General features: G+C 55.0%; 2 protein-coding genes across 2 annotated transcripts; both read right to left on the reverse strand.

The window, feature by feature from the left end:
- Positions 1-44: 44 nt before the first annotated feature.
- On the reverse strand, positions 45-12,230 carry LOC147414273 (dynein regulatory complex subunit 10-like). Its single transcript, XM_086474419.1, has 8 exons — positions 11,556-12,230; positions 10,050-10,283; positions 8,269-8,340; positions 6,624-6,945; positions 3,753-3,868; positions 3,510-3,655; positions 2,454-2,569; positions 45-226 (listed from the first exon to the last, which is right to left on the reverse strand). The coding sequence occupies exons 1-8, from the start codon at positions 12,228-12,230 to the stop codon at positions 45-47; spliced, it is 1,863 nt and encodes a 620-aa protein (XP_086330545.1).
- Positions 12,231-12,290: 60 nt separating this feature from the next.
- LOC147414274 (dynein regulatory complex subunit 10-like) lies at positions 12,291-24,506 on the reverse strand. Its single transcript, XM_086474420.1, has 8 exons — positions 23,832-24,506; positions 22,326-22,559; positions 20,547-20,618; positions 18,893-19,223; positions 16,023-16,138; positions 15,780-15,925; positions 14,700-14,815; positions 12,291-12,472 (listed from the first exon to the last, which is right to left on the reverse strand). The coding sequence occupies exons 1-8, from the start codon at positions 24,504-24,506 to the stop codon at positions 12,291-12,293; spliced, it is 1,872 nt and encodes a 623-aa protein (XP_086330546.1).
- Positions 24,507-24,536: the final 30 nt, after the last annotated feature.

Consider the following 24,536-nt stretch of genomic DNA (forward strand, 5'->3'; position numbering starts at 1 on the left):
TGGTGAGCGGAGCGCTTTGAGCTCTAGCAAGGACACGGCTGCTCTTACACAAGGGACGCGGCGGCCCAGGGGCAATCCCGGGGCTCGCGGGTATCTCGGGGGTCGGCTCTCGGGGGATGCCGGTCCCGGGCTGCCTCCAGTCCCTGCAGCTCGCTCCGACTCCGGCCGGGCCCCGCTCGCCACTGGCCCCGGCCCACCCGGCCCACCCGCCCGAGTCCTCCGGTTGCTAGGCAACCCAAGGGGGGTGGGGCCGTTCCGGGCCGCCGCAGGCGGGCGGCGCTCGCCCCGCGCTCCCGCGCAGGGAAGGGGCAGTTACCGCTCGGAGCCAACGTCCCGGCTGCTCAGAGCAGACTTCCAGCGGTGGTTTGGTGTCCTGGGCCGCAGGAAAACTTCAGCGGTGCGATAAGGTGCCCGGAGGTTTTTTGATGCGGAGATATCCCCGCTGCTTCCGCATGGTCAGAGACCTGCTCTCCGCGCTCACCAGCTTCGTGCTCCTCTGGCTACAGCCCAGCCTAGGTACTAGCCTCCCACACCGCACTTCACAGGACACCTTCACGCCTGCTCAGGAAGAATCACAGCTGCCATCTGCAACACCTTTGCGTGGCAAGGTTTTGGTAGCAGGGCAGTTACAGGGGTGGCTTCCGTCAGAAGCTGCTACAAGTTGCCCCTATGTCCGAATGCCAGCCGGCGGCAAACAGGCGTTGCACCTGGCTGCCCAAGAAAACCCCACCGAGCTGCTCCTGCCGGGTGGCACCGCGCCCGCCCGCCCACACACCCTTGCAACGGGAGCTCCCGAGAGGCCGCGCAAGACTTTTGAGAGCCCAGCTCCACAGACAAAAAACCTACCAGGAGTCACCACCAAGCAACGTGACAGGCTGGTTTTTAAAGTAAGCTAAACAGCAAACAGCAGGAAATTCCCACGGAACGAAAAGCCGCAACCTGGAACTAAACCAATACCCACAAGGAGGCCGCTTGGGCCTCACGGTGCAGTTTTGCCAATTAAGACGATTTTAGCAAAATGAACTTTCTACCAAGCGAGTCCTGAACAGTCAACAGCCAAATCATCCAGGTTGTGCATCAGGGCAGCCACCTTCCAGACTCAAGCTAGAAAGGTGTCAAAAGCCACAGAGACGAGGCGAGCGCAGCAATTCACCGGCAAGGGCATGACTTAACCTGCAAAGCCTTTAGCAGCAAGGGCAGAGACAGAACATTCGGGCATGCACCTTCAGAGCTGGGATGAGCACAAAGACCCAGCAGAAAGTACGACACGTGGCTCGTAGAACAGCAAGAGACCTTCATACAAGTTATGTCTTAACTTCTCTGCAAAGCAGTCAAACAAGCCGCTGTCCGCATGCTGCCCAGCGGCCTGCTCGCATAGAAGAGGTCAGGGACAGCGCACAGCCCCATACCTGGAGCTTCCTTGCTCCTGCCAGTTAGCGACAAGTCCTCGTGACGTAAAAATGCCAGTTTAGCCCAGGTTGTGTCACAGGTACGCTCTGCAATGAGCCAGCTCAGCTGACACTCCATGGGTTGGCACGGCTGCTTTTTAAGAGCGTTGCTCTTGAGGAGTATCACGGAGGCTTTTTTCCATTTAAGAGAAACTTTACCACCTGTTCTAGACCGTATTTCTGTACTCCTGGCTCACAACCAAATTAACTCCGTTCTCATCCAGCCCAACAATGAAAAAAAGGCACAAAAACCTTCAGCATCACTTTTCCCAAGCAGCTGCTGCAGGTCAGCACTGGCTGAAAGCTTCACCAAGTAATGCAGCTTCAACTCCTTCACATGCTGCTCTGAATAATTTCCTTCGGTGTTCTTGTTTGTCGTTTCAGACTAAAACAGGTCAAATTGTCTTAAAATAAACCCAGTCATTCCAATCTAAATTGCTGAAGAAAACCACTTGTTTGTTCATGACAGACTGGGCACCAATACAGAAAAAAAGATATTCTGACACGGTTACGAGCGGAGCGCTAAACTTCAACAACCTTTTCAAGCCACCTAGCCCTGCTGGTCCAGATCTGGCGTGGAGTTGAAGAGCGTAAGCACACCAGAAAAGGATGACAAGTAAATTAGCTGAATTACCGACAGGGAACTACATTCTCATGGGGGTTGTTGGTCATGGAGCACGTTCGTTTGGCTTGAGTTTTGGAGGAGTTTTAAACAACTCTAAGTAGATAAACGCACCATTGAGCTTCCGACCTTTTACTCGCTGGGGTCCCACCCCAGGCTCCAGATCTCTCTTTCAAAGAGAGATGGAGTTTATATTTACACCTGACAGTGAGATGAAGCTCAGGGATCTGCTTCAGGCTACATGTCAGCAGCTGTGGCAGAGAGGAAAGCAGAAGACGAACTTTGTGTCAGCAGGAATAACAGCTTTTGCATAGCTTTTACAGAGAAGTCCTCGCTCACAGGGTTTGGTACTTTAAAGCCGTATTATTTTATACAGCTCTCACCATCTTTAATATCAGGGATCGGTTCCACGTTCTGAAATACAGCCAACGTACGTTCCACAATACTGAAGGTGACAGAGCACTTGTCTTCCAAGCGACCAGAAGAAACGTGATCCTTCCTAAAGGAGAAAAGCACCAAAATCCTACAAGCCATAGGTTTCTATTTTGACCACTCAGCTGATACAAAGAACTCAAGAGAACCTACTAACACGACATCACTTCGGATCGACCCTCAGAGCCGCTGGTCCGTGTGCCCGATCCCCTCCTCACTGAACCGACAGCCCGTCTGTATGAAAACCACCACGTCAGACAGCAAAGCAAGGCAGGCGAGCCTTTGGAGCCACCGCCAAGTGCTGGAACTGCCTGCCTTCCCCCAGGAACAGCCCCCTGCCTCCCCCAGCACACCATCCCAGGCCATCCATCCTCTCCCCTCGCCCACCGCCGCCGCAGCGCTCGCGTTTCCACGCACGGTGACTGGAAATGTTTTTAATCTCTGGTCTCCTGCCCAGTAAAAACACCAAGGCAGCACAACCAGGTTACAAAAGCACATCGATTTTAGGCAAGAAGTGGGTCTCCTGCTGTTGGTAGGCTTACGATTCTGGCTTTGGGGGTAGTTGTAGCCCACCTGACGCAGGTGGGGGGGGAGAGAGGGGGAGGAGAGGAGAGGCACGTGAGGCGGCAGCGCGGCGCGGACGCCCCCTGGCGGCGGGGCGGGAAGAGCCCGCGCCCCCCTCCCCCGCCATTTTGACCCCCGCCGCCATTTCGCGGCCCCACGACACGGGCCGGGCCGGGCCGGGGGGGCGTATTGGAGCTTCGCTGCACCGACCCCTTCTTTGCAGCCGGGCAGCAGGGGTGACCGAGCGCCAGCCATGAGGAGAAGCCCTGCTCCCCCTCACCTGCTCCCCCCCCCGCCAGCCCGCGGTGCTGCTTTTTACGAGCCCTTCCAGGCGTCCCCAGGTGTACGAGGCCCTTTCCTTTCGCGCCCCCGCCCTCCCAGCCCCAGGGGATCGCCTTTCCCTGATCTCTCTAATCTGCTCTGATCCCCCCTGATCGCGTTACGGCTCGCCCGTCACCTGCACGGGCACCCCTGCCTGCTCGCTCGGGGCAGCCCCGCCGGGCGGGGAAAGAAAGAAGCGGGCGAACTCCAGCCCCGGCTCCGCAGAGGGTTTCTTGCGCCCCCCTGAAGTTGGCCATTTCCTCCCATTCTAAAGAGGTGCCCCTGAGAGCACCACGCCAGGAGCACCAGCACCTTTGGCGCTAGCGGACACCGAGGCCGCTGGAAAGAGGCCGGGAGCACTTTGCGCTCCAAATGCTGGTGTCGTCCCATCGGAAGGTGTTCTCAGTCTGCCACCCAGCTGAACGCCTCTCCAGATAGGGCTTGACATCTGGAGGCAACATCTGGAGTTCTTGGACAAACTCTGAGACAGGGAAGCCTCCAAAGCAGCGTCCAGCAGCCCCTGACAAACCCCAACCTCCTCTAATCGAAAAGCATGCCCAGACCTTTTGCCAAGAACTGAAGGGCTGTGGGTGTTTGTAAACTGAAGAGCATCCCTGCTGATGCAAATACACCCCCAAACTACCCACCTGGGTGCCAACACCCAAAAGTCTCCGCAGATCCTGGCCTCTCTTGTGGCCGCAAACGAGGGAACAATCCTCCTCCAGCCACGTCTAAGGAGAGAGGGGGGCCTCATCTGATCCTGCCTCTCCCGTCCTTGTGATTCCTTAGGGATTCCAGCCCGCTTGGCATAGGCCCCTGCAGTGGATTGGGCATAGGAGGGCAAAAATCCTGTGATGTATATTGAGCACAGACGTGTCACACCGACCCTCGGACTTTTAACCAAACAAAGAGTTTGGTAAAGGGCAAATCTGTCAGGTCCTTGTGTTTGCTGCTTGGGGCGCTGCTGTGGGATCTCCCCCTCACAGCGAGCTCAGCCCTCGAACATCTCCAGTCACTCTTTGTCCTCAGCAAAATGCCCCCTCTCCGCTTTGGCGTACGTTAGATGGTAAAAAGCATCTCGGCCCTTTTGCTACAGGGACCCATTTCTGAACAGAGGTAGAGGGGCAGACGAGGACTGGAGCCTGGTGGCACTTGGGCTTTGCAGCCAGCTTCACTGCCCTCTCCTGCAAAGAGAGGCTGTGAGGAAGGGCCACTGAAGTCAGTGAGCGAAGAAATGTCACTGGGAGTCTGGATCCAAAGTGCTGCTCGCTCCCAGCATCGTTAAATGCAAAGGATATGTGAGAGGAGGTGCCCGGGCCTTTACGGTAACATGGAACAGCCTAGTTTCCCACGAAAATTAAACAAATAAGACACAGCACTCTGTCTGTGACCGTATCTGCGCCCAATTTCAGTCCTAGTGAGCAGCTCTGTGGTATGAAGTTGCTACAGAGCCGCTGAAAATAGGAGACCAAGGGAGTAAAAACACTTGGCTTGCGCCCCTGTGAAAGGGAAAGGCTGCAGCGAGCTCTTGGGGCGTCAGGCGCTGGACAATCCAAGGAGAGCACGCTGTCAAAACAGGGCTCTGCATTAAACAGGGCGCAGGCTGCTGCTTGGCTGAGGGAGCGACTCGTGGGATTGGGAGCGTGCGGAATATCCTGGCACCAGCGCTCCGTGTTCACAAAGGAGACAGAGCAGTCCTGTAAAAGAAACTTTATTCGAATAAAGGGAGAGTCCGCCGGGCAGATCCCGTGGGGTCTCTCCAAGTTGCTGGGGTCGCAGCCCCCTTTTGGTCCTAATTTCCCGGCCGCAGAGGACCCTCTCCCGTTCCCCGTGGGCTGAGGTACTAGGAAGGCACAGACTTCCCGATCCGCCTACTACAGAGGCTACATTTTTACCCCTTAACGCGTACCCCCCTTTGCATCACGCACCGTGTGTTTCATTAGCATGTCATCGTGCACCTCCTGGGCGGAGAAGATAATATTAATAAGTCTATTAAGCCTGCGCACTGTTTCCTAAAGTGGAAAAGTTCAAACTTCCCTTCAAACTTTCCAGGAAATTTTTTTTTTTGAATGATTTTTCTCTTGCAAGTTGTCTTACCCAACAGAGGTTTGTAGTCGGGTCCTTGGTTTCGGTTGAGATTCACTAATTGCTGAGATATACGGCACCTTTTGTTTTACGAGGCCTGCTGATTACTTCATAAACACACGGCTCCTCTGGATAAACAGTGCCGTGTACTTGCAAAAACACTCTCCTCCTTATCTGTTCATCGCTTAGGTCTGTGGTATCTTGTACCAGCCTGGGTCACTGCTGCTATATTTTTGTAAAGGCACTCTCATAATCCTATCAGGAGCAAGGCACAAGCTGGGCTGTCCCACATGCTGTCCCACAGATGGCCCCTGCCAAAAACTGCAAACTGCCGCGGGCGGTGCCCAGCCAGGACCCGTGTCCCTTCTCTCACTGGTCAGCAACGGTCCTGCAGCTCCCTCCTGTAGAAACGGACGTGGTCTCTCCAATCCACACAAGCAGAAGCCCTGTCAGATGAAGGGCCTCAGCCTGCCCCCAGGAACGATCTGACTGCCATCTTCAGTAAGAGCAGAGTGGGGCCCTGACCCACAGGCAAGGAGACAAGCCAGGAACCTGCGCTCCTGGCCCAGTCCCTTCAGCAGGAGACGTCCTCCTCCTCGCAGAGGTAGCAAAGCCAAACCTAAAATCGTGTGACATGTCTTCACGCCACTGCTTCCATATCCTCCAGCTAGGAGAGGCAGCCCCAGCCCTGGAGGCACTAATGCAAATGCTCTCTCAAATCTAATGCTTTTGTCTGGAAGAGCTCAGTCCCAGCAGAATCAGCAGCTTTGCCAGGAGGAGAAGCATAGATTTTGTGCTTTATTTCTTGGCCTTCTTGGCCTTCTTGCCTTCCTTGCCCTCCTTGCCCTCCTTGCCCTCCTTGCCCTTCTTGCCTTCCTTGCCCTCCTTGCCTTCCTTGCCCTTCTTGCTCTCCTTGCCCTCCTTGCCCTCCTTGCCCTCCTTGCCCTTCTTGCCTTCCTTGCCCTCCTTGCCTTCCTTGCCCTCCATGCCCTCCTTGCCCTCCTTGCCCTTCTTGCCCTCCTTGCCCTCCTTGCCCTCCTTGACCTTCTTGCCTTCCTTGCCCTCCTTGCCCTCCTTGCCCTCCTTGCCCTTCTTGCCTTCCTTGCCCTCCTTGCCCTCCTTGCCCTTCTTGCCTTCCTTGCCCTCCTTGCCTTCCTTGCCCTCCTTGCCCTTCTTGCCCTTCTTGCCTTCCTTGCCCTCCTTGCCCTCCTTGCCCTCCTTGCCCTCCTTGCCCTCCTTGCCCTTCTTGCCCTCCTTCTTCTTCCTTTCTGCCTTGAGGAGGGACCGGACCAAGTAGCCTCTCCAGATGGCCTGGATGCGGATGGCAGCAAGGGTCCTGGTGGTCATCTCCTTCAAAGCCTTCTTCTCCTGAATCTGGGAATACTCCTGGAGAAGCATAGCCCGTTTCTCCATCAGCAGGGACAGCTGGGCCTTCTCCTTGGCGTAGGCAGCGTGAACCTCCTCATACTTGGCCTGGCAAGACAGCAGACACCAGGTACAGCAATGTTGAGGGCATTCAGCAGCTCCTCCCTGTACATCCCTAGGTAAGGGCTCTTAAACCCATCCCGAAGCCGAGCAGAACCACGACTGGGAGCTGAGCCGAGCCTCTCCAAAGGGAGTCAGAAAAGGAGGCATGTGCCCAGTACCCAGGGAATTTCATTAAATGCCGGGTCCTAGTACCTCCATGCTGCTCTGAAAAATCCTCTCATCATTCTCCCTGTGTTGCCAACAGCACCCACCCTCCGCTGGGAACTCTCACCAGGGAGCACACGCGCAGGTCAGAGATGCTCCTGCAGGTGCTCTGGGCCAAAGGACATCGCTGCAGTCGGGGTGGGGCTGAGCCTGAGCTGAGAGCTTTGCTGAGAAGCCGCTCGGACGAGCGGCACTGAAGCCCAGCTAATACGCTACCCACGGCTGAGAGCGTGACAAGAGCCAGACCGCGTCGGCCTGGAAAAGGCCGAGGACGGGTAGTTTTAATGGTGTTACTGCGCTTCCAGCAGCTGCTCGGCAGCAGGCGATGCCTTTCCTAACGCCTTTGAGGAAGCCACGCGGAGGGGTGGAAGATTAGGGGAACCAGCAGCGTGGACGTGTGTCTGCCTTAGCAAGTTCTGCCCCAAACCTGCCACGACGTGGTGCCACCCAGCGGGCAGGAAACCAAAATAAGCACGTTGTTAAACACCTGACAAGGCGGGGGCATTTCTCACAACTGGCAGCCAGCTTCTAGGCCCCTCCCTACGTTTTGCTTTGTTAGTAATCCAGCAGCTTTTGGCCATCTCCATCAACGGGGCAAGAGCAGGACAGCGACTAAGCCCTTCTCAGAGGCAAGGCTGGGGGGTGCTGATGAGGTTCCCAGCCTGTCGTGGTTCAGTTGGGTGCCAAGGCAGCGGTATGCAGGCTGTTTGGTTTCTCAGCACTTGGCACCTCTCTCAAGGGGGGCAGCAGAAACAACAGGAGCATGATTTGGACACCAGGGCTAATAAGATTGAGGACTGAAGCAAAACTGAAAAACCTGTTCCCTACCATCAGGTGGGCATGTCTGACAGGACGTGGCAACCCATTTGCCCCCAGATACTGGGGGATTTAGCAGTGGATGTAACTTTTTCTAAAGTCAAAGCAGCCGAGAACTCCTCGACATAGGCGGGACAAAGAGACCTAAAGCCTGTCCTTCTTCTGGGTGGAGAGCTGCCCTTTTCCTTTCCACGGCCTCCTGGGTAAAAGCCACCTGTCCATTTGGACAGGAATCTACCTGAACATATCACCTCACACGAGAGCAAAGCACTTTCAAGCGGATGATACCTGTTTTTCTCCCATGTCTTCGTCATATATCTGGATCCAGTTCACAATTTCCTTCTCCAGTTTGCAGATCCTCTGAAACACAAAACGAGATAGGTTCCTTGCAGGCACCTGAAGCCTGGTGAAAAGTAGCCGAGTTAGAAAACAGCGTTGAGCCCCAGCATCATTGTATTGGGGTATAACATCTCCTCCTTGTGGCAAACTTCCCTCAGCTGCCACATAATTCGTTCGCCCTGGGTTGGCGATTCTCATGGCACATTCCCTGAGGCCACAAGGGCCTTATTTGCTTGACAGCATGGAGCTGGGGGCTTGAAACACATCGGAAAGGTGCATCCTGCAGTAGGAAATGAACGTGTCTGATGGAATGTGGCAAGTCATCGACAAACTGGGGCAACCACCCTAAAACCGAAGCAAGAGAGAACAGCAGTTCACTGGGACAGGAACATGAAAGCAGGACAGAAAGTACTCGAAAGCTGGTGCCTTTTAGAAAGAAGAGATCTTTCGAGCTGCAGAACAGTTTCACAGCGGCCATCCTGCAGTATAACCAGGTTCGGGCAGTTTACCTCAAGCTGCTTTCTCAGCTCTGTGGAATCATCAAGAGAAAGGTCAGCTAAAGCCCATCACAAGTGCCACAGGATTTCCTGTATGACACTGACCCAGGAGGATGTCCCAAGGGCTCCCAGGTCATCATGAGGTCACACCTCAGCTAGTTAGACCACAAGCACAATCTTGGGCCTCCCAGGGCTAGGGCAGGTGCTAAGGAGGGGGAAAGGAGACCTCTGCGGTCAGCAATCGGTGTGCCTGAGCACTGGAATGGGCCGAGCCACTCATCAACCAGCACTGCAGGGGCCTGCAGCCTCCGGAGAAACTGCCTGACAAAGCCACTCCATTAAGGAGGTGTAAGTGGGTGCTGTGGGATTCCGTACTGTGGCTCTAGCTTGCATTGGACGCTTCGGCAGTGCCCAGCCCCGCTGCCACTTCGCTCCACATCGTGCAAGGCGAGACTGAAAGCTGCCCCACCACCCGCGTGCGCTGTCCTGCCCCTGGGAGGCCAGGGCGTGTCTGGCGTAGACAGCAAGTGGGAGCAAAAGCGGCGGGGGGGGTGGGGGGAGAATGGTATTTTTCCCCTTCTAGGTTCTCTGCGCCCTGTGTCACCAGCATGCTCTGCTCAGGGCAGAGCTGACGATACTGGGGCCTGCGCCTGCCTGCTGCTCCTGTTTCCTCCTCCTGTATCTGCTCAGCGCTGTGATAAATCACATTTCCCCCTCATTCAACCCAGCCTGGCCCCTCGGCTTGGGCCAGACAGAGCAGGAACCGCTTAGCTCCCAAGACCAGCTGCGCTCCACTGGGAGTACGACAACCAGCTCTACAAGATGATGGGTTAGGTAAAGCCGGTAGCACCTTTGCTCTGCTTACCCTACGCCAAATCCCCTGTTTCTCGACATAGGCCTTGCCTGTCCCGCCGTAGCCTTGCAGCTCTGCCCTCTGACTAGCCCACAACCTCCCTGGCACGCAGTGTCGCGGCGCTGTATCAAGGTGTTTCCAGAGCTAGGTCAGCAGGCAGGAGGAGGACCTGTGAGCAGGCTGCTTCCCTGCTGCCGCTGCAGGGTTGCTTTCCACTGGAGTCAGCAGAGCATGAGGACAGAGCAGGTATCCTCCCGGCCAACACCACGTGCATCCTGCCAGGAACTAGCGGGAACCGAGTAAATGACTTGCAGCAGCCAGACCTGACGGCGCTACAAACGGGTTTCAATCTCCTGTCACAGAGCTCTCCTCCCCTTTACCTTTCTGAGAGCCAGCTCTGACGCTTGGTGCTCCAGCACGAGTGCACTGAGTTGTGCTTCCAGCTGCTGAGCGTCCTGCTGTAGCCTGGCGCACCTGGCCTGGGAGGCTTGCAGCACCTCTTTTTGCCGCTTTTCTCCTTCCCGCTTGATCCGCCGGATGCCAGCCTTGTGGTCTTTGGCCAGGTCTTGCATGCTGGTTTCGAGGTCTTTGATCACGTTGTCTTTCCGGCGAATCTAGACCCAGAAAACAAGAGAAAGAAATACCATCGAGTAATGCCAGTCAGGCGAAAAGTGGCCAGGAGAAGTAAGACACCCTCGCAAAGGTGGGGGAGATCCAAGAAGACGCCCTGCTGATCTGGTAGCAACCGGGATCTGCCACTGCTGGCCGAGGGAACAGAGTTAGATTTACACGGGGTGCTTTGAAATCTTCCCCCACCGCTCCTCTGGGAGCCTGGGGATAAAGGGAAGAGAACGAACAAACCATACTGAGACACCCTGGCGCTGCCAAAGAAGAGCCAAAACCAGAGCCACTGGAGCGAGCCCCGGGGCTCCCTCGAGCTTTGGATTAGGCTCAGGGGGACTGTCTGGGGGGACGCGGCTCAGTGTGCTGCCTGCGAGAGAAATCCTCCGCTGGGACTAGGGAAACGCGTTTGTTCGTGATGCCCTGGACAAGCTGCCAAACTGCCCAGAAAAATCTCAAGCGTCTCGATTCACAGCTCTCCAAGGAGCGGAGGGAATGGGGAAAGCAGGCCCTTGTCTCCGTTAGCACCATTCAGCGCGGCGAGCACAAGACAAAACCTTCCCCTCCGGCCCCTCTTGCAGGAAGGAGAAAGAAAAGCATACGGACAAAACAAAGGATGGCTTCTCAGGAGTTCAGGGGCTTGGATGCTGCCGCAGCCCACGGACTCACAGAAGGAGCCTGGGAAATGCCCGTTTCCTTATCGGCACCTCAGTTGCCTTCACTGAAAAAACAAAGAATTGGTGTAATCGCATATTAATCACAAATGCTCTAAGGCAGCTGGTATTACAGAGCTGGAAGTCACAGAAATGTTGGTTTTAAGCAAGAGTGAAGGCAGAGCAGATAGTAAAAATGGATTTCAATCCGTGCAATCTCTCCCTGGAATGACTTTTCATCATTTCAGCAGCAGCTAATGAAGTCTCGCGCTGGCAGCTGGCATTGTACCCCTGCCAAAACACTACCACAGCAATTTGTGCCTGTCCTGCAGCTCCCTTTTAAACTCAGTGACTCGTGTCAGTCAACTTGGCTGATAAGAACAGGTTCCAAACATGCCAAATTCAAGGATTAAAAAAAATAATAATAATAAAATCAAGCACGCAATGAGCATATTTCACAATGAAAATAGTATCTTTACATTTAGGATCTGGTTTAGAAATAATTTCTGGAGCTTCCTCTTCAGGAACTGCAAGAAAAGGACCGGGTTTTAGCGTACCAAAGTTTTGCTTCAGTAACGCTTTGTTGGAAAACATATTCCCACAATATCATACCTGCTCCTCTCGAGTCCGGATTGCTGCTGCCAATTCTGCCTGTAAAGCTGTGATTGCTTCAGTGTTTTCCTTAACCCAGGGGGAGATGTTTTCCATCAAGTGAGTCTTTTTTTCCTCCTCCATTGGACTAGTCAGGAGTCTCTCAACCATGAAGTTCCTGAACTCCCTAAAGGCTTTGATAAACCCTTTTCTCGCCCAGTCTTCACGGCGCAGAGCCTGGCAAAGCAAAGGGTTGGTCAGTAAGTGTCTCAGGACATTTCTAACAGAACGTTTCAGACGTTGCTCCAGCAAGCAGAGACGGCCCCGTTGTTCCTCAGCTCTCCTGGTGTCCCCTTCTTCAGAGCTCGCAAGCAGGTGCTCCACTTCGTTTGAAAGCTTTTGGTGCTCGACCAGGACGTTTGTGATCTCAGGTCCCAGCATATCAGCAAACCCGTCCAGAGAGTCGATAATATGTGGGATCAAACGGCTCATCTCCAGCTTGGCAATTGTCTCATCCAAGACGGTGATGATTCTTTCCGTCTCAACGCTACCAGGTCTCACACCGTGTGGATCTAACGTCTTCGCGGCACCTGGTGGGATCACTGCCTTCCCTGGAGTCGCCATGCGCTTCACCAGGGGCTTGTTTCTTTGCTTCCAAGACGGTGCCTGGAGCACAGCTGGATCCCCTGCCGCCATGGCTTCGGTTCAACGCTGGTGAGCGGAGCGCTTTGAGCTCTAGCAAGGACACGGCTGCTCTTACACAAGGGACGCGGCGGCCCAGGGGCAATCCCGGGGCTCGCGGGTATCTCGGGGGTCGGCTCTCGGGGGATGCCGGTCCCGGGCTGCCTCCAGTCCCTGCAGCTCGCTCCGACTCCGGCCGGGCCCCGCTCGCCACTGGCCCCGGCCCACCCGGCCCACCCGCCCGAGTCCTCCGGTTGCTAGGCAACCCAAGGGGGGTGGGGCCGTTCCGGGCCGCCGCAGGCGGGCGGCGCTCGCCCCGCGCTCCCGCGCAGGGAAGGGGCAGTTACCGCTCGGAGCCAACGTCCCGGCTGCTCAGAGCAGACTTCCAGCGGTGGTTTGGTGTCCTGGGCCGCAGGAAAACTTCAGCGGTGCGATAAGGTGCCCGGAGGTTTTTTGATGCGGAGATATCCCCGCTGCTTCCGCATGGTCAGAGACCTGCTCTCCGCGCTCACCAGCTTCGTGCTCCTCTGGCTACAGCCCAGCCTAGGTACTAGCCTCCCACACCGCACTTCACAGGACACCTTCACGCCTGCTCAGGAAGAATCACAGCTGCCATCTGCAACACCTTTGCGTGGCAAGGTTTTGGTAGCAGGGCAGTTACAGGGGTGGCTTCCGTCAGAAGCTGCTACAAGTTGCCCCTATGTCCGAATGCCAGCCGGCGGCAAACAGGCGTTGCACCTGGCTGCCCAAGAAAACCCCACCGAGCTGCTCCTGCCGGGTGGCACCGCGCCCGCCCGCCCACACACCCTTGCAACGGGAGCTCCCGAGAGGCCGCGCAAGACTTTTGAGAGCCCAGCTCCACAGACAAAAAACCTACCAGGAGTCACCACCAAGCAACGTGACAGGCTGGTTTTTAAAGTAAGCTAAACAGCAAACAGCAGGAAATTCCCACGGAACAAAAAGCCGCAACCTGGAACTAAACCAATACCCACAAGGAGGCCGCTTGGGCCTCACGGTGCAGTTTTGCCAATTAAGACGATTTTAGCAAAATGAACTTTCTACCAAGCGAGTCCTGAACAGTCAACAGCCAAATCATCCAGGTTGTGCATCAGGGCAGCCACCTTCCAGACTCAAGCTAGAAAGGTGTCAAAAGCCACAGAGACGAGGCGAGCGCAGCAATTCACCGGCAAGGGCATGACTTAACCTGCAAAGCCTTTAGCAGCAAGGGCAGAGACAGAACATTCGGGCATGCACCTTCAGAGCTGGGATGAGCACAAAGACCCAGCAGAAAGTACGACACGTGGCTCGTAGAACAGCAAGAGACCTTCATACAAGTTATGTCTTAACTTCTCTGCAAAGCAGTCAAACAAGCCGCTGTCCGCATGCTGCCCAGCGGCCTGCTCGCATAGAAGAGGTCAGGGACAGCGCACAGCCCCATACCTGGAGCTTCCTTGCTCCTGCCAGTTAGCGACAAGTCCTCGTGACGTAAAAATGCCAGTTTAGCCCAGGTTGTGTCACAGGTACGCTCTGCAATGAGCCAGCTCAGCTGACACTCCATGGGTTGGCACGGCTGCTTTTTAAGAGCGTTGCTCTTGAGGAGTATCACGGAGGCTTTTTTCCATTTAAGAGAAACTTTACCACCTGTTCTAGACCGTATTTCTGTACTCCTGGCTCACAACCAAATTAACTCCGTTCTCATCCAGCCCAACAATGAAAAAAAGGCACAAAAACCTTCAGCATCACTTTTCCCAAGCAGCTGCTGCAGGTCAGCACTGGCTGAAAGCTTCACCAAGTAATGCAGCTTCAACTCCTTCACATGCTGCTCTGAATAATTTCCTTCGGTGTTCTTGTTTGTCGTTTCAGACTAAAACAGGTCAAATTGTCTTAAAATAAACCCAGTCATTCCAATCTAAATTGCTGAAGAAAACCACTTGTTTGTTCATGACAGACTGGGCACCAATACAGAAAAAAAGATATTCTGACACGGTTACGAGCGGAGCGCTAAACTTCAACAACCTTTTCAAGCCACCTAGCCCTGCTGGTCCAGATCTGGCGTGGAGTTGAAGAGCGTAAGCACACCAGAAAAGGATGACAAGTAAATTAGCTGAATTACCGACAGGGAACTACATTCTCATGGGGGTTGTTGGTCATGGAGCACGTTCGTTTGGCTTGAGTTTTGGAGGAGTTTTAAACAACTCTAAGTAGATAAACGCACCATTGAGCTTCCGACCTTTTACTCGCTGGGGTCCCACCCCAGGCTCCAGATCTCTCTTTCAAAGAGAGATGGAGTTTATATTTACACCTGACAGTGAGATGAAGCTCAGGGATCTGCTTCAGGCTACATGTCAGCAGCTGTGGCAGAGAGGAAAGCAGAAGACGAACTTTGTGTCAGCAGGAATAACAGCTTTTGCATAGCTTTTACAGAGAAGTCCTCGCTCACAGGGTTTGGTACTTTAAAGCCGTATTATTTTATACAGCTCTCACCATCTTTAATATCAGGGATCGGTTCCACGTTCTGAAATACAGCCAACGTACGTTCCACAATACTGAAGGTGACAGAGCACTTGTCTTCCAAGCGACCAGAAGAAACGTGATCCTTCCTAAAGGAGAAAAGCACCAAAATCCTACAAGCCATAGGTTTCTGTTTTGACCACTCAGCTGATACAAAAAACTCAAGAGAACCTACTAACACGACATCACTTCGGATCGACCCTCAGAGCCGCTGGTCCGTGTGCCCGATCCCCTCCTCACTGAACCGACAGCCCGTCTGTATGAAAACCACCACGTCAGACAGCAAAGCAAGGCAGGCGAGCCTTTGGAGCCACCGCCAAGTGCTGGAACTGCCTGCCTTCCCCCAAGAACAGCCCCCTGCCTCCCCCAGCACACCATCCCAGGCCATCCATCCTCTCCCCTCGCCCACCGCCGCCGCAGCGCTCGCGTTTCCACGCACGGTGACTGGAAATGTTTTTAACCTCTGGTCTCCTGCCCAGTAAAAACACCAAGGCAGCACAACCAGGTTACAAAAGCACATCGATTTTAGGCAAGAAGTGGGTCTCCTGCTGTTGGTAGGCTTACGATTCTGGCTTTGGGGGTAGTTGTAGCCCACCTGACGCAGGCGGGGGGGGGGGGAGGGAGGGGGAGGAGAGGAGAGGCACGTGAGGCGGCAGCGCGGCGCGGACGCCCCCTGGCGGCGGGGCGGGAAGAGCCCGAGCCCCCCTCCCCCGCCATTTTGACCCCCGCCGCCATTTCGCGGCCCCACGACACGGGCCGGGCCGGGCCGGGCCGGGCCGGGCCGGGCCGGGGGGGCGTATTGGAGCTTCGCTGCACCGACCCCTTCTTTGCAGCCGGGCAGCAGGGGTGACCGAGCGCCAGCCATGAGGAGAAGCCCTGCTCCCCCTCACCTGCTCCCCCCCCTGCCAGCCCGCGGTGCTGCTTTTTACGAGCCCTTCCAGGCGTCCCCAGGTGTACGAGGCCCTTTCCTTTCGCGCCCCCGCCCTCCCAGCCCCAGGGGATCGCCTTTCCCTGATCTCTCTAATCTGCTCTGATCCCCCCTGATCGCGTTACGGCTCGCCCGTCACCTGCACGGGCACCCCTGCCTGCTCGCTCGGGGCAGCCCCGCCGGGCGGGGAAAGAAAGAAGCGGGCGAACTCCAGCCCCGGCTCCGCAGAGGGTTTCTTGCGCCCCCCTGAAGTTGGCCATTTCCTCCCATTCTAAAGAGGTGCCCCTGAGAGCACCACGCCAGGAGCACCAGCACCTTTGGCGCTAGCGGACACCGAGGCCGCTGGAAAGAGGCCGGGAGCACTTTGCGCTCCAAATGCTGGTGTCGTCCCATCGGAAGGTGTTCTCAGTCTGCCACCCAGCTGAACGCCTCTCCAGATAGGGCTTGACATCTGGAGGCAACATCTGGAGTTCTTGGACAAACTCTGAGACAGGGAAGCCTCCAAAGCAGCGTCCAGCAGCCCCTGACAAACCCCAACCTCCTCTAATCGAAAAGCATGCCCAGACCTTTTGCCAAGAACTGAAGGGCTGTGGGTGTTTGTAAACTGAAGAGCATCCCTGCTGATGCAAATACACCCCCAAACTACCCACCTGGGTGCCAACACCCAAAAGTCTCCGCAGATCCTGGCCTCTCTTGTGGCCGCAAACGAGGGAACAATCCTCCTCCAGCCACGTCTAAGGAGAGAGGGGGGCCTCATCTGATCCTGCCTCTCCCGTCCTTGTGATTCCTTAGGGATTCCAGCCCGCTTGGCATAGGCCCCTGCAGTGGATTGGGCATAGGAGGGCAAAAATCCTGTGATGTATATTGAGCACAGACGTGTCACACCGACCCTCGGACTTTTAACCAAACAAAGAGTTTGGTAAAGGGCAAATCTGTCAGGTCCTTGTGTTTGCTGCTTGGGGCGCTGATGTGGGATCTCCCCCTCACAGCGAGCTCAGCCCTCGAACATCTCCAGTCACTCTTTGTCCTCAGCAAAATGCCCCCTCTCCGCTTTGGCGTACGTTAGATGGTAAAAAGCATCTCGGCCCTTTTGCTACAGGGACCCATTTCTGAACAGAGGTAGAGGGGCAGACGAGGACTGGAGCCTGGTGGCACTTGGGCTTTGCAGCCAGCTTCACTGCCCTCTCCTGCAAAGAGAGGCTGTGAGGAAGGGCCACTGAAGTCAGTGAGCGAAGAAATGTCACTGGGAGTCTGGATCCAAAGTGCTGCTCGCTCCCAGCATCGTTAAATGCAAAGGATATGTGAGAGGAGGTGCCCGGGCCTTTACGGTAACATGGAACAGCCTAGTTTCCCACGAAAATTAAACAAATAAGACACAGCACTCTGTCTGTGACCGTATCTGCGCCCAATTTCAGTCCTAGTGAGCAGCTCTGTGGTATGAAGTTGCTACAGAGCCGCTGAAAATAGGAGACCAAGGGAGTAAAAACACTTGGCTTGCGCCCCTGTGAAAGGGAAAGGCTGCAGCGAGCTCTTGGGGCGTCAGGCGCTGGACAATCCAAGGAGAGCACGCTGTCAAAACAGGGCTCTGCATTAAACAGGGCGCAGGCTGCTGCTTGGCTGAGGGAGCGACTCGTGGGATTGGGAGCGTGCGGAATATCCTGGCACCAGCGCTCCGTGTTCACAAAGGAGACAGAGCAGTCCTGTAAAAGAAACTTTATTCGAATAAAGGGAGAGTCCGCCGGGCAGATCCCGTGGGGTCTCTCCAAGTTGCTGGGGTCGCAGCCCCCTTTTGGTCCTAATTTCCCGGCCGCAGAGGACCCTCTCCCGTTCCCCGTGGGCTGAGGTACTAGGAAGGCACAGACTTCCCGATCCGCCTACTACAGAGGCTACATTTTTACCCCTTAACGCGTACCCCCCTTTGCATCACGCACCGTGTGTTTCATTAGCATGTCATCGTGCACCTCCTGGGCGGAGAAGATAATATTAATAAGTCTATTAAGCCTGCGCACTGTTTCCTAAAGTGGAAAAGTTCAAACTTCCCTTGAAACTTTCCAGGAAATTTTTTTTTTTGAATGATTTTTCTCTTGCAAGTTGTCTTACCCAACAGAGGTTTGTAGTCGGGTCCTTGGTTTCGGTTGAGATTCACTAATTGCTGAGATATACGGCACCTTTTGTTTTACGAGGCCTGCTGATTACTTCATAAACACACGGCTCCTCTGGATAAACAGTGCCGTGTACTTGCAAAAACACTCTCCTCCTTATCTGTTCATCGCTTAGGTCTGTGGTGTCTTGTACCAGCCTGGGTCACTGCTGCTATATTTTTGTAAAGGCACTCTCATAATCCTATCAGGAGCAAGGCACAAGCTGGGCTGTCCCACATGCTGTCCCACAGATGGCCCCTGCCAAAAACTGCAAACTGCCGCGGGCGGTGCCCAGCCAGGACCCGTGTCCCTTCTCTCACTGGTCAGCAACGGTCCTGCAGCTCCCTCCTGTAGAAACGGACGTGGTCTCTCCAATCCACACAAGCAGAAGCCCTGTCAGATGAAGGGCCTCGGCCTGCCCCCAGGAACGATCTGACTGCCATCTTCAGTAAGAGCAGAGTGGGGCCCTGACCCACAGGCAAGGAGACAAGCCAGGAACCTGCGCTCCTGGCCCAGTCCCTTCAGCAGGAGACCTCCTCCTCCTCGCAGAGGTAGCAAAGCCAAACTAAAATGGTGTGACATGTCTTCACGCCACTGCTTCCATATCCTCCAGCTAGGAGAGGCAGCCCCAGCCCTGGAGGCACTAATGCAAATGCTCTCTCAAATCTAATGCTTTTGTCTGGAAGAGCTCAGTCCCAGCAGAATCAGCAGCTTTGCCAGGAGGAGAAGCATAGATTTTGTGCTTTATTTCTTGGCCTTCTTGCCCTTCTTGCCTTCCTTGCCCTCCTTGCCTTCCTTGCCCTCCTTGCCTTCCTTGCCCTTCTTGCCTTCCTTGCCCTCCTTGCCTTCCTTGCCCTCCTTGCCCTCCTTGCCCTCCTTGCCCTCCTTGCCCTTCTTGCCCTCCTTGCCCTCCTTGCCCTCCTTGCCCTTCTTGCCCTCCTTGCCCTCCTTGCCTTCCTTGCCCTCCATGCCCTCCTTGCCCTCCTTGCCCTTCTTGCCCTCCTTGCCCTCCTTGCCCTCCTTGCCCTCCTTGCCCTTCTTGCCTTCCTTGCCCTCCTTGCCCTCCTTGCCCTCCTTGCCCTTCTTGCCTTCCTTGCCCTCCTTGCCCTCCTTGCCCTCCTTGACCTTCTTGCCTTCCTTGCCCTCCTTGCCTTCCTTGCCCTCCTTGCCCTCCTTGCCCTCCTTGCCCTCCTTGCCCTTCTTGCCCTCCTTCTTCTTCCTTTCTGCCTTGAGGAGGGACCGGACCAAGTAGCCTCTCCAGATGGCCTGGATGCGGATGGCAGCAAGGGTCCTGGTGGTCATCTCCTTCAAAGCCTTCTTCTCCTGAATCTGGGAATACTCCTGGAGAAGCATAGCCCGTTTCTCCATCAGCAGGGACAGCTGGGCCTTCTCCTTGGCGTAGGCAGCGTGAACCTCCTCATACTTGGCCTGGCAAGACAGCAGACACCAGGTACAGCAATGTTGAGGGCATTCAGCAGCTCCTCCCTGTACATCCCTAGGTAAGGGCTCTTAAACCCATCCCGAAGCCGAGCAGAACCACGACTGGGAGCTGAGCCGAGCCTCTCCAAAGGGAGTCAGAAAAGGAGGCATGTGCCCAGTACCCAGGGAATTTCATTAAATGCCGGGTCCTAGTACCTCCATGCTGCTCTGAAAAATCCTCTCATCATTCTCCCTGTGTTGCCAACAGCACCCACCCTCCGCTGGGAACTCTCACCAGGGAGCACACGCGCAGGTCAGAGATGCTCCTGCAGGTGCTCTGGGCCAAAGGACATCGCTGCAGTCGGGGTGGGGCTGAGCCTGAGCTGAGAGCTTTGCTGAGAAGCCGCTCGGACGAGCGGCACTGAAGCCCAGCTAATACGCTACCCACGGCTGAGAGCGTGACAAGAGCCAGACCGCGTCGGCCTGGAAAAGGCCGAGGACGGGTAGTTTTAATGGTGTTACTGCGCTTCCAGCAGCTGCTCGGCAGCAGGCGATGCCTTTCCTAACGCCTTTGAGGAAGCCACGCGGAGGGGTGGAAGATTAGGGGAACCAGCAGCGTGGACGTGTGTCTGCCTTAGCAAGTTCTGCCCCAAACCTGCCACGACGTGGTGCCACCCAGCGGGCAGGAAACCAAAATAAGCACGTTGTTAAACACCTGACAAGGCGGGGGCATTTCTCACAACTGGCAGCCAGCTCCTAGGCCCCTCCCTACGTTTTGCTTTGTTAGTAATCCAGCAGCTTTTGGCCATCTCCATCAACGGGGCAAGAGCAGGACAGCGACTAAGCCCTTCTCAGAGGCAAGGCTGGGGGGTGCTGATGAGGTTCCCAGCCTGTCGTGGTTCAGTTGGGTGCCAAGGCAGCGGTATGCAGGCTGTTTGGTTTCTCAGCACTTGGCACCTCTCTCAAGGGGGGCAGCAGAAACAACAGGAGCATGATTTGGACACCAGGGCTAATAAGATTGAGGACTGAAGCAAAACTGAAAAACCTGTTCCCTACCATCAGGTGGGCATGTCTGACAGGACGTGGCAACCCATTTGCCCCCAGATACTGGGGGATTTAGCAGTGGATGTAACTTTTTCTAAAGTCAAAGCAGCCGAGAACTCCTCGACATAGGCGGGACAAAGAGACCTAAAGCCTGTCCTTCTTCTGGGTGGAGAGCTGCCCTTTTCCTTTCCACGGCCTCCTGGGTAAAAGCCACCTGTCCATTTGGACAGGAATCTACCTGAACACATCACCTCACACGAGAGCAAAGCACTTTCAAGCGGATGATACCTGTTTTTCTCCCATGTCTTCGTCATATATCTGGATCCAGTTCACAATTTCCTTCTCCAGTTTGCAGATCCTCTGAAACACAAAACGAGATAGGTTCCTTGCAGGCACCTGAAGCCTGGTGAAAAGTAGCCGAGTTAGAAAACAGCGTTGAGCCCCAGCATCATTGTATTGGGGTATAACATCTCCTCCTTGTGGCAAACTTCCCTCAGCTGCCACATAATTCGTTCGCCCTGGGTTGGCGATTCTCATGGCACATTCCCTGAGGCCAAAAGGGCCTTATTTGCTTGACAGCATGGAGCTGGGGGCTTGAAACACATCGGAAAGGTGCATCCTGCAGTAGGAAATGAACGTGTCTGATGGAATGTGGCAAGTCATCGACAAACTGGGGCAACCACCCTAAAACCGAAGCAAGAGAGAACAGCAGTTCACTGGGACAGGAACATGAAAGCAGGACAGAAAGTACTCGAAAGCTGGTGCCTTTTAGAAAGAAGAGATCTTTCGAGCTGCAGAACAGTTTCACAGCGGCCATCCTGCAGTATAACCAGGTTCGGGCAGTTTACCTCAAGCTGCTTTCTCAGCTCTGTGGAATCATCAAGAGAAAGGTCAGCTAAAGCCCATCACAACTGCCACAGGATTTCCTGTATGACACTGACCCAGGAGGATGTCCCAAGGGCTCCCAGGTCATCATGAGGTCACACCTCAGCTATTTAGACCACAAGCACAATCTTGGGCCTCCCAGGGCTAGGGCAGGTGCTAAGGAGGGGGAAAGGAGACCTCTGCGGTCAGCAATCGGTGTGCCTGAGCACTGGAATGGGCCGAGCCACTCATCAACCAGCACTGCAGGGGCCTGCAGCCTCCGGAGAAACTGCCTGACAAAGCCACTCCATTAAGGAGGTGTAAGTGGGTGCTGTGGGATTCCGTACTGTGGCTCTAACTTGCATTGGACGCTTCGGCAGTGCCCAGCCCCGCTGCCACTTCGCTCCACATCGTGCAAGGCGAGACTGAAAGCTGCCCCACCACCCGCGTGCGCTGTCCTGTCCCTGGGAGGCCAGGGCGTGTCTGGCGTAGACAGCAAGTGGGAGCAAAAGCGGGGGGGGGTGGGGGGAGAATGGTATTTTTCCCCTTCTAGGTTCTCTGCGCCCTGTGTCACCAGCATGCTCTGCTCAGGGCAGAGCTGACGATACTGGGGCCTGCGCCTGCCTGCTGCTCCTGTTTCCTCCTCCTGTATCTGCTCGGCGCTGTGATAAATCACATTTCCCCCTCATTCAACCCAGCCTGGCCCCTCGGCTTGGGCCAGACAGAGCAGGAACCGCTTAGCTCCCAAGACCAGCTGCGCTCCACTGGGAGTACGACAACCAGCTCTACAAGATGATGGGTTAGGTAAAGCCGGTAGCACCTTTGCTCTGCTTACCCTACGCCAAATCCCCTGTTTCTCGACATAGGCCTTGCCTGTCCCGCCGTAGCCTTGCAGCTCTGCCCTCTGACTAGCCCACAACCTCCCTGGCACGCAGTGTCGCGGCGCTGTATCAAGGTGTTTCCAGAGCTAGGTCAGCAGGCAGGAGGAGGACCTGTGAGCAGGCTGCTTCCCTGCTGCCGCTGCAGGGTTGCTTTCCACTGGAGTCAGCAGAGCATGAGGACAGAGCAGGTATCCTCCCGGCCAACACCACGTGCATCCTGCCAGGAACTAGCGGGAACCGAGTAAATGACTTGCAGCAGCCAGACCTGATGGCGCTACAAACGGGTTTCAATCTCCTGTCACAGAGCTCTCCTCCCATTTACCTTTCTGAGAGCCAGCTCTGACGCTTGGTGCTCCAGCACGAGTGCACTGAGTTGTGCTTCCAGCTGCTGAGCGTCCTGCTGTAGCCTGGCGCACCTGGCCTGGGAGGCTTGCAGCACCTCTTTTTGCCGCTTTTCTCCTTCCCGCTTGATCCGCCGGATGCCAGCCTTGTGGTCTTTGGCCAGGTCTTGCATGCTGGTTTCGAGGTCTTTGATCACGTTGTCTTTCCGGCGAATCTAGACCCAGAAAACAAGAGAAAGAAATACCATCGAGTAATGCCAGTCAGGCGAAAAGTGGCCAGGAGAAGTAAGACACCCTCGCAAAGGTGGGGGAGATCCAAGAAGACGCCCTGCTGATCTGGTAGCAACCGGGATCTGCCACTGCTGGCCGAGGGAACAGAGTTAGATTTACACGGGGTGCTTTGAAATCTTCCCCCACCGCTCCTCTGGGAGCCTGGGGATAAAGGGAAGAGAACGAACAAACCATACTGAGACACCCTGGCGCTGCCAAAGAAGAGCCAAAACCAGAGCCACTGGAGCGAGCCCCGGGGCTCCCTCGAGCTTTGGATTAGGCTCAGGGGGACTGTCTGGGGGGACGCGGCTCAGTGTGCTGCCTGCGAGAGAAATCCTCCGCTGGGACTAGGGAAACGCGTTTGTTCGTGATGCCCTGGACAAGCTGCCAAACTGCCCAGAAAAATCTCAAGCGTCTCGATTCACAGCTCTCCAAGGAGCGGAGGGAATGGGGAAAGCAGGCCCTTGTCTCCGTTAGCACCATTCAGCGCGGCGAGCACAAGACAAAACCTTCCCCTCCGGCCCCTCTTGCAGGAAGGAGAAAGAAAAGCATACGGACAAAACAAAGGATGGCTTCTCAGGAGTTCAGGGGCTTGGATGCTGCCGCAGCCCACGGACTCACAGAAGGAGCCTGGGAAATGCCCGTTTCCTTATCGGCACCTCAGTTGCCTTCACTGAAAAAACAAAGAATTGGTGTAATCGCATATTAATCACAAATGCTCTAAGGCAGCTGGTATTACAGAGCTGGAAGTCACAGAAATGTTGGTTTTAAGCAAGAGTGAAGGCAGAGCAGATAGTAAAAATGGATTTCAATCCGTGCAATCTCTCCCTGGAATGACTTTTCATCATTTCAGCAGCAGCTAATGAAGTCTCGCGCTGGCAGCTGGCATTGTACCCCTGCCAAAACACTACCACAGCAATTTGTGCCTGTCCTGCAGCTCCCTTTTAAACTCAGTGACTCGTGTCAGTCAACTTGGCTGATAAGAACAGGTTCCAAACATGCCAAATTCAAGGATTAAAAAAAATAATAATAATAAAATCAAGCACGCAATGAGCATATTTCACAATGAAAATAGTATCTTTACATTTAGGATCTGGTTTAGAAATAATTTCTGGAGCTTCCTCTTCAGGAACTGCAAGAAAAGGACCGGGTTTTAGCGTACCAAAGTTTTGCTTCAGTAACGCTTTGTTGGAAAACATATTCCCACAATATCATACCTGCTCCTCTCGAGTCCGGATTGCTGCTGCCAATTCTGCCTGTAAAGCTGTGATTGCTTCAGTGTTTTCCTTAACCCAGGGGGAGATGTTTTCCATCAAGTGAGTCTTTTTTTCCTCCTCCATTGGACTAGTCAGGAGTCTCTCAACCATGAAGTTCCTGAACTCCCTAAAGGCTTTGATAAACCCTTTTCTCGCCCAGTCTTCACGGCGCAGAGCCTGGCAAAGCAAAGGGTTGGTCAGTAAGTGTCTCAGGACATTTCTAACAGAACGTTTCAGACGTTGCTCCAGCAAGCAGAGACGGCCCCGTTGTTCCTCAGCTCTCCTGGTGTCCCCTTCTTCAGAGCTCGCAAGCAGGTGCTCCACTTCGTTTGAAAGCTTTTGGTGCTCGACCAGGACGTTTGTGATCTCAGGTCCCAGCATATCAGCAAACCCGTCCAGAGAGTCGATAATATGTGGGATCAAACGGCTCATCTCCAGCTTGGCAATTGTCTCATCCAAGACGGTGATGATTCTTTCCGTCTCAACGCTACCAGGTCTCACACCGTGTGGATCTAACGTCTTCGCGGCACCTGGTGGGATCACTGCCTTCCCTGGAGTCGCCATGCGCTTCACCAGGGGCTTGTTTCTTTGCTTCCAAGACGGTGCCTGGAGCACAGCTGGATCCCCTGCCGCCATGGCTTCGGTTCAACGCTGGTGAGCGGAGCG

Source organism: Leptosomus discolor, chromosome 16, assembly GCF_034619465.1.
Source record: "Leptosomus discolor isolate bLepDis1 chromosome 16, bLepDis1.hap2, whole genome shotgun sequence".
Taxonomy (NCBI): domain Eukaryota; kingdom Metazoa; phylum Chordata; class Aves; order Leptosomiformes; family Leptosomidae; genus Leptosomus; species Leptosomus discolor.

Coding starts and splice junctions, on each gene's coding strand:
- LOC147414273 (XM_086474419.1), bottom strand. CDS start 12,230: ATGGCGGCAGGGGATCCAGCTGTGCTCCAGGCACCGTCTTGGAAGCAA. Junction 6,946..8,268: donor AAGACATGGGAGAAAAACAG/GTATCATCCGCT, acceptor CTGTCTTGCCAG/GCCAAGTATGAGGAGGTTCA. Junction 3,869..6,623: donor GGGCAAGGAGGGCAAGGAAG/GCAAGGAGGGCA, acceptor TCCCTGTCTCAG/AGTTTGTCCAAGAACTCCAG.
- LOC147414274 (XM_086474420.1), bottom strand. CDS start 24,506: ATGGCGGCAGGGGATCCAGCTGTGCTCCAGGCACCGTCTTGGAAGCAA. Junction 14,816..15,779: donor GTGCAGGTGACGGGCGAGCC/GTAACGCGATCA, acceptor TTTCTCCTTTAG/GAAGGATCACGTTTCTTCTG. Junction 12,473..14,699: donor GATCCCTGATATTAAAGATG/GTGAGAGCTGTA, acceptor TGGGTTGCCTAG/CAACCGGAGGACTCGGGCGG.